Consider the following 14,615-nt stretch of genomic DNA (forward strand, 5'->3'; position numbering starts at 1 on the left):
GGTGCGGGCAATAGCGCTCAAAGGAAGGCGTGAAGCTGCTACAGGAGAACACCAACAAAACAGGAAGGGTCATTAATTAACAGCGCAAGACAGGAACTAAAGCACTACACACAGGAAACAACAACAAACTCAAAATAAGGCACGACAACCTGGTGGAGTTTCATTTTTTAACCTTTTCTGCTGGTGGTGTGCCTCCGTATTTTTTTTAATGAAAAAAAAGTGCCTTGGCTCAAAAAAAGTTGAAAAACACTGCTCTACACAGCACCCAGCATTGTCCCACCCACACAACCATCTGATTGGTTACATACAGAGCGGTAACAGCCAATCAGCAGTGCGTATTCAGAGCGCATGTAGTCAGTGCTTAGCGTTTAGCAGGTAAGCATCAGGCAGCGGACTCTCCCCAAATGATAATAAACACCTCCCAGTCAACTACTAGTAACATCACTATGAGCCCGTTGACCTTCTCGAAATATAAACTGCAGCTCAGCTCGCTCGCAGTCCTGGCTTGAGGTGAAGGCTAATTCGCTTTTAGCGTAAGGTTAGCTCATTTTGCGGTGTGTGTGTGCGTGTTACGGACAGCAAAGCCCTGTCTGTCTGTTATTTCAATTGACCTTTTTCTGTGTTGATTGAGCTGTGTTGAAGCAGCAAAAAAGGACATTATGTTAAATGAAGAGTTTCTGTCTCTGATAGTTGATATAATATTGTAAGTGCATCATTAAGCCTACATGAACTCCATGGTGTTCAGGGATGAATAGTCTCTCCTATTGCTATTGTACTATTTTTCCAGCTATAGTTACATTAATCATTAGTAATGGAGCAGCCTAGTTTTGAATGGCAGGGTCCCTGCTATCACATGTTGATAAAAATATAACATTTACATAATAAATCAACTACACGCTTCCCAAATGCTGTAATAAATTAAGCATGATGAGTTGACTTGAAACTGTTTAATGTTGCACTTTTTATATGTAGAAGAAAAGTTTTGTCATTTTATTTAATCTGAGCAACAACTTGAGGCAGTTTAATGTTGATTAACGTGGACGGAATTATTATAGTGTTCCCAATGTTAAAAGGATAAAGCCATTGTTTACAAATTTGGTAAACTTAGCCACCCTGCTAACCTAAACAATCTCATTCCTATTATCTCCAAATCAAAGCCAACATCGAAGCCTGTCAATAACACCATCAGGATGGGTCTGCTCAATGTCAGGTCTCTGAATAGCAAATCATTTTTAGTCAATGATTTTATTAGCACTTCTAAACTTGACTTTATGTTTTTAACTGAAACATGGCTGGAACAAAATAACAGTGCAAGCATTCTGATCGAGACAGCACCCCCCAACTATAACTTCATTGATATATGTAGATCGGGGAAAAGAGGTGGAGGGGTTGCTGCTATATTTAAAAACATGTTTCAGGGGAAACAGATGTCACTCGGTGAGTTTACATCATTTGAATACCTGTGTGCTGTGTTGAAATGCTCTCCCAAAATTCTCTTGTTAATTATCTACAGGCCACCTAAATATTCTGCAAATTTTTTTGATGATTTTACTGAACTATTGTCTAGCATCTCCACTGACTTTGACTGCCTGGTTATAACTGGTGATTTTAATTTTCATATTGACGATTTAAATGACAAGGGCGCAAAAGAACTTTTTACTATTTTAGACACATTTGAACTGTCTCAACATGTGAAAGAGGCTACACATTATAAGGGACACACCCTGGACCTGATTATCACAAAAGGTCTCAATGTTTCTGATGTTCTTGTGATTGATCCTTCATTGTCTGATCATTTCTGTGTTTTCTTTAATATTTCTGTAATTCCGGACACACAAACAGAATCAAAGAATGTCAAAAAGCGGTACATAAATGAACATGCTAATGTCCTCTTTAAAAACGCCATCTCCTCACTACCACCTCTAAACCCATGTCATGCTGATGATCTTGTAAGCAACTTTAATTCCAAAATTGTGAATATCATAGATATCATTGCACCTGTTACAGTTAAAACGATTTCTGGAAAGCAAAAGGCACCCTGGAGAAAATCTGCTGCTGTAACAGCCCAGAGAAGAGAGTGCAGGAAGGCTGAACGAATCTGGCGGAATACAAAACTTCATATTCACCATGACATCTATAAAGAGAGCCTCCAGGCCTACAATTTAGTCTTAAAAAGTGCTAGAGAAACATTCTTCTCCAATATCATAAACAGCAACACAAATAAGGCCAAAACCCTATTCACAATCGTTGACAGACTGACTAAACCCCCAACACAAATACCAGCCGAACTCCATTCCACGCAGAAATGCAATGACTTTGCATTCTTTTATACTGATAAAATTGAAGGCATCAGACGCACCATCAATATCTCAAGTAAAAAAGTTGGATCACCACCCCATTTAGGCAAAAGTAACACAGCAATGATGGCAAGCTTTAATGCCATAGACTCTAAAACTCTAGTGGAAACGGTGACAGCTCTAAAGTCATCCACCTGCTGCCTTGATGTTTTACCTACCAACTTCTTTAAGAATGTTTTTGACTGCCTATCAACAGACATCTTGCAAATAGTTAATAATTCTATTAAATCGGGCAATTTCCCGAAGGCTTTCAAAACTGCAGTCATTAAACCTCTTCTAAAAAAGCAGAGCCTAGATGCCTCTGTTATCAACAACTACAGACCAATTTCAAATCTACCATTCATAAGTAAAATAATTGAGAAAGTTGTCCTCCAACAACTAAATCACTTCTTGGCTTCTACTGGCTGCCACAACAACTTCCAGTCAGGATTTCGACCTCTTCATAGCACAGAGACGGCCCTTCTTAAAGTTATAAATGACATCCGTCTAAACACAGACTCTGGCAAAACTTCAGTATTAATGCTTTTGGACCTCAGTGCTGCATTTGACACTGTCGACCACTCAATACTTTTGGACAGGTTGGAAAACTGGGTGGGGATCTCAGGCACAGTTTTAAGCTGGTTCAAGTCATATCTACAAGATAGGAACTATTTTGTTTCCATTGGTGACTTTGTATCAGAACCAACCAACGTAACGTGTGGAGTCCCCCAAGGTTCAATCTTGGGGCCGACTTTATTTAACATCTATATGCTCCCACTAGGACAAATCATGCAAAATAATAACATTGACCATCATTGCTATGCCGATGACACCCAAATCTATGTAGCGCTATCACCAAATGACTATCGCCCCATAGATCTTCTGTGCCAGTGCATTGAGCAAGTCAAACACTGGATGTGCCAAAATTTCCTACAACTAAATGAAGATAAAACTGAGATAATTGTTTTTGGTGCTAAAAAAGAAAGGTTTAAAGTCATCCAACACCTTAAATCACTGTCCCTGAAAACCTCAAATAAAGCCAGAAATCTTGGGGTTATTTTAGATTCTGATTTACATTTCGACAGTCACATCAAATCAGTAACAAAATCGGCCTACTATCACCTCAAAAATGTAAAAAGACTTAGAGGGCTCATGTCAGCTCAAGACTTAGAAAAACTTGTACATGCCTTTATTACCAGTAGGCTAGACTATTGTAATGGTCTCCTTGCAGGTCTTCCCAAAAAAACTGTCAGGCAGCTACAGCTTGTTCAGAACGCTGCTGCTAGAGTTCTAACAAAGACCAAAAAATGTGAGCACATTACACCAATTCTTAAATCCTTACATTGGCTCCCTGTACATCAGAGAATAGATTTCAAAATCCTCCTGCTCACATATAAATCACTACATGGTCTAGGGCCCAAGTATATCACTGATATGCTCCCACTATATACGCCCTCTAGATCACTAAGATCTTCTGAGACCAATCTGTTAGCGGTTCCAAGAGTAAACTCAAATCAAGGGAGATCATCATTCAGTCACTATGCAACACATAGCTGGAATAAACTTCCTGAAGATGTCAGACTCTCCCCAACTCTCACTACTTTTAAAACTAGACTGAAGACTTTTATGTTCACCTTAGCTTTCAGCTAAATCTTTTAATCTTTTAACTTTTAACGTCTGCACTGTTTTTATTTTTATTGTCTGCATTTTAATTTTGCTTTTGTTTTCTTTCATTTCACTTTGTTGTCTGTGAAGCACTTTGAGTCTGCCTTGTGTATGAAAAGCGCTATACAAATAAAGTTGCCTTGCCTTGCCTAAATAAAAAACCAAAAAAGTTTTCTTACTGTACCGAAAATGAACCAAACCGTGACCTCTAAACCGAGGTACGTACCGAACCGACATTTTTGTGTACCGTTACACCCCTACATAATGCACATTAAAAGTATTTCAAATGCTTATCCGACCTTGATATCCACATTTGTTTCAATCTGCCGGTAAACTCCAGATGCAGAGTAGATATGTTCCTCACTGAGCACAGCAGGACAGTAGAAATCTTCCAGCACACTAAGGAGACAACGCCTGTCCCACTCGTCTGTCACACGGCCGCCATAGTTGATCTCCCCCGCAGTGTATTTCAGCACCTGGCCAGATGTCCAGGCAATGAATCAGACATTAGTCACAGACTGTATGTGAATGTAACGATAGGATAACCTTAAAGTAGCAGTAGAATGGAGAAACAAGTTGACTTCATATGCTTGACTGTGTTTCATTAAACCTGGGGTGTCAAACTCATTTTCACTGAGGGCCACATCGCAGTTATGGCTGTCCTTCGAGGGCTGCTTGTAACAGTGAGTAATAAATTAATATACAGTCGTGGTCAAAAGTTGACATACGCTTGTAAAGAACATGATGTCATGGCTGTCTTGAGTTTCCAATCATTTCTACAACTCTTATTTTTTTTGTGATAGAGTGATTGGAGCACATACTTGTTGGTCACAAAATACCCTCTATAAAACATCCAAAAACTGCCAACTACTCCATCAACATGTCCAGACCTGATAATTTACCAAATATGAGTGATGTTGTTATTATAAGCGCTAGCGCAGACGGCTTATTTTAGCGGCGCAGTGATATTAGTGAGCTCATGCTGGCTTACGCTGCTTTTGTTGACACACTGAGCTGGCGGCTGCTTTTGATTAGTCTCACACTTGCTAAAAGTAAATTCTAGATGATAATTAATGCATCTCTCACCTGATAGTAGACAAATGTGGCCATGGACCGAGATTGTGGTCGATTGTGGCAAAAAATACATAAAAAGACGCTATTTGCGGAAAATGTTTTTTATCCCTTCGTGAGGATTGTGATTGATTCTTCATCTAAACCAGTGGTTCTTAACCTTGTTGGAGGTACTGAATCCCACCAGTTTCATATGCGCTTTCACAGAACCCTTCTTTATGCCTGGTTCACACCAACGGCGCTTGCCGCGCTTTAAAGCGGCGAGCAAAGCGCCGTCATTTTTGTCAATTTTTCCACAAATATCCCGATCTCCGAAGTAATGTTATGCTTTGATACGCTCTGATACGCTCTGATACGAATTAGTGCGAATTCTTTCCCGCTTTGTTAGCGTTCCTCACGATTTGATGCCGCTTTGATACGCTTTAAATCACGCTTTGATACGTTTTATTACGCTTTATTGAACTTTATTACGCTTTGATTCGATCCTGACGCTTTAAATCAGGCTCTGACACGATTATCAAGCTCTGTTGTGCATTGTTACGCTCTGTTACGCATTGGAATTATAGAGGTCACCGATGTCACTCCAGCGGTATTTTATAGATGCAGCATATGCACAAAGTCATTGCATCTTTGGCTCCCGAACAGGATGGCAGAGCAACAAGATCAAGAAGTTCTAGGTGTACCAGAGAATGATCTATCCGAAGAAGACATGATGTTTGTCTCCCTTTTGTATAACTACATCTTAACCCTTGAGGCGGAGGAGAGGGAGGAAGAACAGCAAAGACAAGGGGAGGTTGACCGACGAGCAGGAGGGAGAACACCGTTTATCCGGAGCTGCGGTGGCGACTGGGGTCCGCGCTTTGAACCAAGATCTGTTAAGCTTTCCTACGCTTTGAGTCAAGCTTTGCTGAGCTTTGTCACGCTTTGATACGCTCTCGGCGCTTTATTCCATTCTTGACAGAGCGCTGAATTTTTTTAAACCGTTTAAAAATTGTTGGCGATCTTGCCGCATGTCCCGCTTCACTACAAGCTTTCCCACGATCCATTACGACCCTCACGCTTTAATCACGCTTTGTTACGCTTTAACGCCGCTTTGCATGCCGCTTTAAAGCGCCGTCAAAGCGCCGTTGGTGTGAACCTAGCATTAGTGAAAAATGAGATGTTTTCTTCTTAATTTAATCTTAATTTATAAATATTAATCATGAAATGATGTTATTATATTAAATAAATACTAATAAAGATATATTTTATAAACAGAACGTTACAGGAATGTACACATGATCCCATGTTTACATCTCATTGTGCAAAATGTGAATGTTTTAGTGGGAACTAAATGCGATATCGGAAAGGGTTAAAAATTATTTCCAAAGCAGGACCCCCACCCAGACATACAATACTAGTACACAGCTCATGAAAAACAATATGTTGTGTTACTGTCATAGTAAGTGGGCCAAAACACTTATTTTAGAAAATAATCCCATGGAAATGACTGCTGTCATTTGATTATAATAACAAAACATCCATCCATCCATCCATTTTCTACCGCTTGTCCCTTTTGGCGTCATTAACTTGGTATTTAGTCAGGTTTGGGACAGGTGTGCTGCTGGTGTGGCCACAGTGTGCACATCTAAGTTAAAGTACCAATGACTGTCACACACTAGGTGTGGTGAAATTTGTCCTATGCATTTGACCCATCACCCTTGTTCACCCCCGAGGAGGTGAGGGGAGCAGTGGGCAGTGGTGCCGCGCCCGGGAATCATTTTTGGTGATTTAACCCCCAATTCCAACCCTTGATGCTGAGTGCCAAGCAGGGAGGTAATGGGTTCCATTTTTATAGTCTTTGGTATGACTCGGCCGGGGTTTGAACTCGCAACCTACCGATCTCAGGGCGGACACTCTAACCACTAGGCCACTGAGTTAGAGGGAACATTGTTTGGGGGTATCCATAATACGCCGATAGGGAGAAGTTTTTATTTACACGATGAGTCGGGTGTGTCCTGACCTGCGCAGCGGAGGCTCCGCCGAACCCCTGAGGCCAACTCACCGAACCTCTTGGGTTCGATCGTACCCAGTTTAAGAACCACTGATCTAAACAGTATTACGTGAGTGTCCCGTCGGTCGGCACCCAGTGAGAGTGAAAATTGTACAGTAAGTGTTTGTTTTATTATGGTTTATTATGGTTAGTTTGTATGTTTAGCGCCTAGGAAGGCTGCTGATGCTATAATGATTCAGTAAAGCCGCATCCGTGTGGCACTCGGCGTCTAAAAGTTATTGCTCATCCTTCTTGTGTTCGGGGTCAAAAAACTAAGGTTCTGGATCATCATTGTCCCCCAAGTAATCGTTGTTGGCTCTGACAAAGTCTGCTTGATTAGCACTGTTGTTGATGGGGAGGGATCTGTGGTTCCTTCCTCTACATCACGGATGGCGTTACTAGCTTGCTCATTATCTTCTCAAAATGGCTCGGCGGTCTATTATTACTCTTTTGATCATATCTATTTACACGCAAACCTTGGAAGTCTTTTGGTGTCATAAATCAGATATATATTATAATTTCTTCAATATAGAGGCAACTTGTTTTTCCATTCTACTGCTACTTTAAAGATAGTGACGTTTTATCACATTCAGCAGAAAAAAAATGCAAGAAGAGGCTGCCTGATCTGATGTGTGTGCCTTGGTTACTTGGTCTGATGTATTAAATAAGTAATGTCTTTGGACATACACTTACAGTGTACAATAATGTCAATCAGCTAATATTGGCAAAAGATAGGGGTTTTAAAGGGGAACTGCACTTATTTTGAAACTTTGCCTATCATTCACAATCCGTATGTAAGACAAGCACACATTTTCTTTTTAATGCATTCAAACTAGTAAAAAAATGCGAGCAAATGTCTGCTTACAATGGAGCCTACAAGAGTCGCTCTAATCTGCCTATAAAGTGTCTCAAAAGACATCCAAACACACCCATCAAGGTTTTGTTTACATGCTGTAAGTATACAGTATATGTAATGTAGTAACAGACACATTCATAATAACATGAAATATTTACGTATTTTGCTCATTTTAAGCACACGGCGGCGCATTAATTTCATAGAAGCATATCGCAACGTTAATTTTTTACAACTACAACACTGATTACTAGGGGTGTGGGAAATAATTGATTCGAATTCGAATCGCGATTCTCACTTTGTGCGATTCAGAATCAATTCTCATTTTTAAAAAATCGATTTTTTAAATTTTTATTTATTTTAATTTTAATTTTTTTATTTTTTTTAAATTAATCAATCCAACAAAACAATACACAGCAATACCATAACAATGCAATCCAATTCCAAAAGCAAACCCGACCCAGCAACACTCAGAACTGCAATAAACAGAGCAATTGAGAGGAGACACAAACACGACACAGAACTATCGTTTTTTTTAATATGTTTTTTTTAAACATTTTATTATGTTTTTAAATTTTAAATTGTTTTATAATTGTTTTATTATTGTTGTTGTCTTAAGACTATTTTATGCAGGTTTGTTTTAAAAGCACTGAGCTGGATTGCTGTCCAATTTCGTTGTTTCCATACAATGACAATAAAGGTATTCTGATTCTGATTATTAGTTACAATTTCAACATAGCAGTGATTAAAAATCCCTCATTGACATTATCATTAGACATTTATAAAAAAAATTAAAAAAAGAACAATAGTGTCACAGTGGCTTACACTTGCATCACATCTCATAAGCTTGACAACACACTGTGTCCAATATTTTCACAAAGATAAAATAAGTCATATTTTTGGTTCATTTAATAGTAAAAACACATTTACATTATTGCAATCAGTTGATAAAATATTGTCCTTTACAATTATAAAAGCTTTTTACAAAAATCTACTACTCTGCTTGCATGTCAGCAGACTGGGGTAGATCCTGCTGAAATCCTATGTATTGAATGAATAGAAAGTCGCTTTGAATCGGGAAAATATCGTTTTTGAATCGAGAATCGCGTTGAATCGAAAAAAATTGGATTTAGAATCGAATCGTGACCCCAAGAATCGATAGTGAATCGAATCGTGGGACACCCAAAGATTTGCAGCCCTACTGATTACTACTCATGCAGACTTCCATGAGAGCCAAAAACATTTATAAAACATAATTTACTGTACAATGTCTGCTCTCATTGAGATTTCGACTGTGAGGATGTTGGTATATTCCCTTTTAGATGAAGAATGACTCATAATAAAAGGGCATTAAAAAAAGACGTATGGGTTCTTGCCTCTCATAGGGATTGTGAATTATAGGCAAAATTCCAAAAGAAGTGCAGTGTTCCTTTAAATTTCACTGTTAATGATTGAGAAAGATCCTTAAAGAAATCTGGTTTATATATGAAAAATCTGCAGACAGGAAGTTGCATTCATATAACTGAACAGACAACCCACACAATGACTGCCCGTTAAGCGTTAACAGGCGGAATGAAGTCACCTTATATGGAGTGGTCTGGTACTCATCCAGAAACATTTTGAGCTGGCTGATGCAGATGCTTAGATCGCCATCGGTGAACTCGTAGGGAATATTGAAGCCCAGAGGTCCAAACTTTCTTCGTTCAAGAGCAATCCCGTGGAACAAACACAGAGACAAGAGCAAGGACTTCAAGTGTGCTACCTGGAGAGGACAAAATTGAGTCAAATGAATTCAAGAAAACAAGAAGTTTAGTTTTTTACCCCTCAAAAGAGTGTAGGAGCAGCACCTTGTTAGAGGTAGTGATAAAATCATTTGTGAGCTTCAGGTAGGTTTTCTGTAGGTTGGCCTTGATGCCTTTGGGCAACTCAATGGTCATCTTTGTCCCATTTTGAAGGATGGACACTGGGAACCTGTTGCTGGGGAGACTTGTGAGCCACAAACGGAAATCTTTGTGCACCTGCGACAAAGGCAGTGAAGGAAGTCATTCAGACGGGGAAGTCAAAACAAAAACATTGCGCAGTCTCAACCGCCGGGTACCTTCAGGTCAATGTTCTCAATCAGGCTCTCCAATGACGGCATCCAACTGGGCGCAAGGTGACAGTTCTGAAAGAAGACCCACTGACCTCTTTCCATGGCAGTGCGCATCAAGGCTTCAGCCAAAGGGCCCTGAATCCCACAGAGAGCAAATGTTAGGAACACCAAACCAGAAGTCATACAGGTTACTGTATGTTGAAGTCAGAATATTTTGAGTATATCTAAGAAGGAGCGTCTCTAACCTGGCCTTGGCCAAGTGAGATGGCACTCATTTTCTTGGAAAAGTGCATGGCATCTGCAAACTTGTAGAGGTCAGAGGCTGGGTCAGTGCCAGGAGACAGAACAAAGATGAGGGGAGAGGAAGGGGACGACTCCTTGAAGACCACAGACAGGTCTGACGTCTAGTTGAAAGATATCAACAATGAGAATAAGAGCTATAGATACACACATGCTGCCTGTTATAAACTAGGATTGTCAAAGTTAATACGTTAAAGGCCTACTGAAAGCCACTACTACCGACCACGCAGTCTGATAGTTTATATATCAATGATGAAATCTTAACATTGCAACACATGCCAATACGGCCGGGTTAACTTATAAAGTGCAATTTTAAATTTCCCGCGATATATCCTGCTGAAAACGTCTCGGTATGATGACGTTTGCGCATGACGTCACGGATTGTAGCGGACATTTTGGGACACCATTGTGGCCAGCTATTAAGTCGTCTGTTTTCATCGCAAAATTCCACAGTATTCTGGACATCTGTGTTGGTGAATCTTTTGCAATTTGTTTAATTGACAATGAAGACAGCAAAGAAGAAAGCTGTAGGTGGGAAGCGGTGTATTAGCGGCTGGCTACAGCAACACAACCAGGAGGACTTTGAGTTGGATAGCAGACGCGCTACCGAGTTTTTGATTGATTGATTGAGACTTTTATTAGTAGGTTGCACAGTGAAGTACATATTCCGTACAATTGACCACTAAATGGTAACACCCGAATAAGTTTTTCAACTTGTTTAAGTCGGGGTCCACTTAAATTGATTCATGATACAGATATATACTATCATATATACTATCATCATAATACAGTCATCACACAAGATAATCACATTGAATTATTTACAATCAGGGGTGTGGAGGGGGTGGGGGGGGGATATGGACATCAAGTAGTGGACATAGAAAGAGAGAGAGAGAGAGAGAGAGAGAGAGAGAGAGAGAGAGAGAGAGAGAGAGAGAGAGAGAGAGAGAGAGAGAGAGAGAGAGAGAGAGAGAGAGAGAGAGAGAGAGAGAGAGAGAGATCAGAAGGCATAAGAAAAAGAAAAAGTATCTGCATTTGATTGTTTACATTTGATTATTAGCAATCCGGGGAGGGTGTTAGTTTAGGGTTGTAGCTGCCTGGAGGTGAACTTTTATTGCGGTTTTGAAGGAGGATAGAGATGCCCTTTCTTTTATACCTGTTGGGAGCGCATTCCACATAGATGTGGCATAGAAAGAGATTGAGTTAAGACCTTTGTTAGTTCGGAATTTGGGTTTAACGTGGTTAGTGGAGCACCCCCTGGTGTTGTGGTTATGGCGGTCATTTACGTTAAGGAAGTAGTTTGACATGTACTTCGGTATCAGGGAGGTGTAGCGGATTTTATAGACTAGGCTCAGTGCAAGTTGTTTAACTCTGTCCTCCACCTTGAGCCAGCCCACTTTAGAGAAGTGGGTAGGAGAAGTGGGTAGAGGGAGAGTACGCAGCTTTGGCTTCCAAACATTTGATCGCTTGCCCGTACGTGCGTGCCGCTATGTGCATGTCACGTACGTAACTTTGGGGAAATATATGTGCTGTATGGACTTTGCGGAGGTGAACGGTACTTTGGGCTGTGGGATTGATTGTGTTGTGCGGGTGTTTGAGTTGTATTGGTGGGTTATATGGACGGGAGGGGGGAGGTGTTTGTTATGTGGGATTAATTTGTGGCATATTAAATATAAGCCTGGTTGTGTTGTGGCTAATAGAGTATATATATGTCAGTGTTTCCCACACATTCATTTATTTGTGGCGGCCCGCCACGAAAGAATTACGTCCGCCACAAATTTTAAAAAAAATAATAATAAAAAATAAAAAAATAAAAAAAATAAAACATTGTTTTGTTTTTTTTGTTTTGTCCTGTCCAGCTTCTCAGGCAAATCATATAGTTGATGTAGATGCCCATATCGGCTGTTCAGATTTACTTTACAAAAGAGAAGTGTAGGATACTTCTCTTGTTGCCTTATTTGTATTTGACTTTATTAAATGTATTTATATTAGAAACACAACATGTGTATATAACAAAGGGTGCAAAGTCTTCAGGCAGTAGGAAACACATGGTTAAGTGTAGGGAGTAAAACTGATGGCAGTCTAAAGTTCAAGATTTTTGGAGCTCTTTGTTCAGTGGATCAGATGTTTGATGAAGCTCTGTGTCTATCTATCACCACTACTGTGTTCTGTTTATTTGTTACTGACTGTGGCAGGACACCTCTGCCTCTGTTTCACTTTATGTTGCTGGTAAATAATATGGTTGTAGTAGTAGGCTAAAGTTAAATTATTTAGTATGCACTAATTAAAGGGGCAGAGCTTTGAGACATTTTAGCTTTTATATTTTATAAGATATATTTTTTGTAAGAACCACAATTAATAAATATATTTCAGTGAATAACTTATTGTTCAAATCTGTATATAAATATGTACATAAAGTGTTGTAATTATATTGTAAAATGGATGGATGGATGGACGTTTAAAACAAAACTGTTATTATTAATTAGTAAGTATACATTTTTTGAGCCTTTTTAGAGAAAATCAAATCATTGTAGTAAATTATGCAAATTACTCAATGTCATGGTGACCACGCCCATAGCCACGCCCCCACCGCCACAGGTATCTTGGCAGTTTATGGGAAACACTGTATGTCTTGTGTTTATTTACTGTTTTAGTCATTCCCAGCTGAATATCAGGTCCCACCCGCCTCTCACAGCATCTTCCCTATCTGAATCGCTTCCACTGCCCTCTAGTCCTTCACTCTCACTTTCCTCATCCACGAATCTTTCATCCTCGCTCAAATTAATGGGGTAATCATCGCTTTCTCGGTCCGAATCGCTCTCGCTGCTGGTGGCCATGATTGTAAACAATGTGCAGATGTGAGGAGCTCCACAACCTGTGACGTCACGCTACTTCCGGTACAGGCAAGGCTTTTTTTTTATCAGCGACCAAAAGTTGCGAACTTTATCGTCGATGTTCTCTACTAAATCCTTTCAGCAAAAATATGGCAATATCGCGAAATTATCAAGTATGACATAGAATGGACCTGCTATCCCCGTTTAAATAAGAAAATTTCATTTCAGTAGGCCTTTAACCATGGATATGATTTGTTGGGTGGTGGAGTCTGGCAGGAATTGTCTCATGTATCGTTGTACAGCATTACATGAAACACTATTGATGCACCTCCATGTTATCATATCATTTGTATCTATTCCATCAAAGTACTTTATAGATAAGTGAAACATGTGGAATGACTTGCGTACTTGGAGCCATAAAGCTACTGTACCTGAGGTTCTATGAAACGCTGTCCAAGCTTAGCAGAGACAAAGTCCTGTACGCCTTGAACAAGGCAGTCAGCCCTCAGGCAGCGCAGAACTAACAACTTTTGAAAGCTGTCCAGATTAATATCCCATTCACCAGGGAGAGGCTCCCTAAACGCAGACAAAAAAGGCCCAGTTTGGTACACAATGACTCCGTCTTTCAGTTCAACATGAGAGAAAGAAGTTGTGTGTCAGTGCTGCGCATGTTTGCCTGTGAGGAAGGTTGCTGTCAAAAATGTTCTTGAAGCCTTCCAGATGTTTGTCAAAGGTGGATGCCATGTCACAGAATGTCTCCAGTCCGCTGAGGCCCAGGATGTCCTTCCAGGCGCGGTCAGACAGCCAGCTTATGGCTGGGTTGGGAAGTTCCTGGCTGGCCATCCCGCCAGATAACAGATAACGCCACTCAGCCTCACATAAACAAAAAAAAACAGATTGATGTCATTCATTTGGATTACCGTATTTTCCAGACTAAGGCGCACTTAAAATACTTTTTTTTTCTCAAAACTCGACATTGCGCCAAATGTACAGAATAATTCTGGTTTTGCTTACGAACTTCGAAGCAATTTTATTTGGTACATGGTGTAATGATAAGTGTGACCAGTAGACGGCAGTCAAACATAAGAGATACGTGTAGACTGCAATATGATGGCAATATTACTCAAGTAAACACCAACATTTTATATGAAAAAAAAAAAGTTAAAGTACCAATGATTGTCACACACACACTAGGTGTGGCGAAATTATTCTCTGCATTTGAACCATCACCCTTGATCACCCCCTGGGAGGGGAGCAGTGAGCAGCAGCGGTGGCCGCGCCCGGGAATCATTTTTGGTGATTTAACCACCAATTCCAACCCTTGATGCGAGTGTCAAGCAGGGATTTAATGGGTCCCATTTTTATACTCTGGTATGACTCGGCCGGGGTTTGAACTCACAACCTACCGATCTCAGGGCGGACACACTAACCA

The 14,615-nt window shown here is 40.2% G+C and overlaps 1 protein-coding gene across 1 annotated transcript in view; it reads right to left on the reverse strand.

The window, feature by feature from the left end:
• Positions 1–14,615, reverse strand: part of dnah1 (dynein, axonemal, heavy chain 1) — a 137,720-nt gene that overhangs the window by 23,936 nt on the left and 99,169 nt on the right. The window contains 7 exon segments of the mRNA XM_062044902.1: positions 4,301–4,477; positions 9,540–9,719; positions 9,805–9,975; positions 10,056–10,184; positions 10,295–10,453; positions 13,615–13,759; positions 13,860–14,056. Of these exon segments, the coding sequence (XP_061900886.1) occupies positions 4,301–4,477; positions 9,540–9,719; positions 9,805–9,975; positions 10,056–10,184; positions 10,295–10,453; positions 13,615–13,759; positions 13,860–14,056 (1,158 nt within the window).

The sequence above is a fragment of the Entelurus aequoreus genome, linkage group LG01, assembly GCF_033978785.1.
Source record: "Entelurus aequoreus isolate RoL-2023_Sb linkage group LG01, RoL_Eaeq_v1.1, whole genome shotgun sequence".
NCBI classification, from domain to species: Eukaryota; Metazoa; Chordata; class Actinopteri; order Syngnathiformes; family Syngnathidae; genus Entelurus; species Entelurus aequoreus.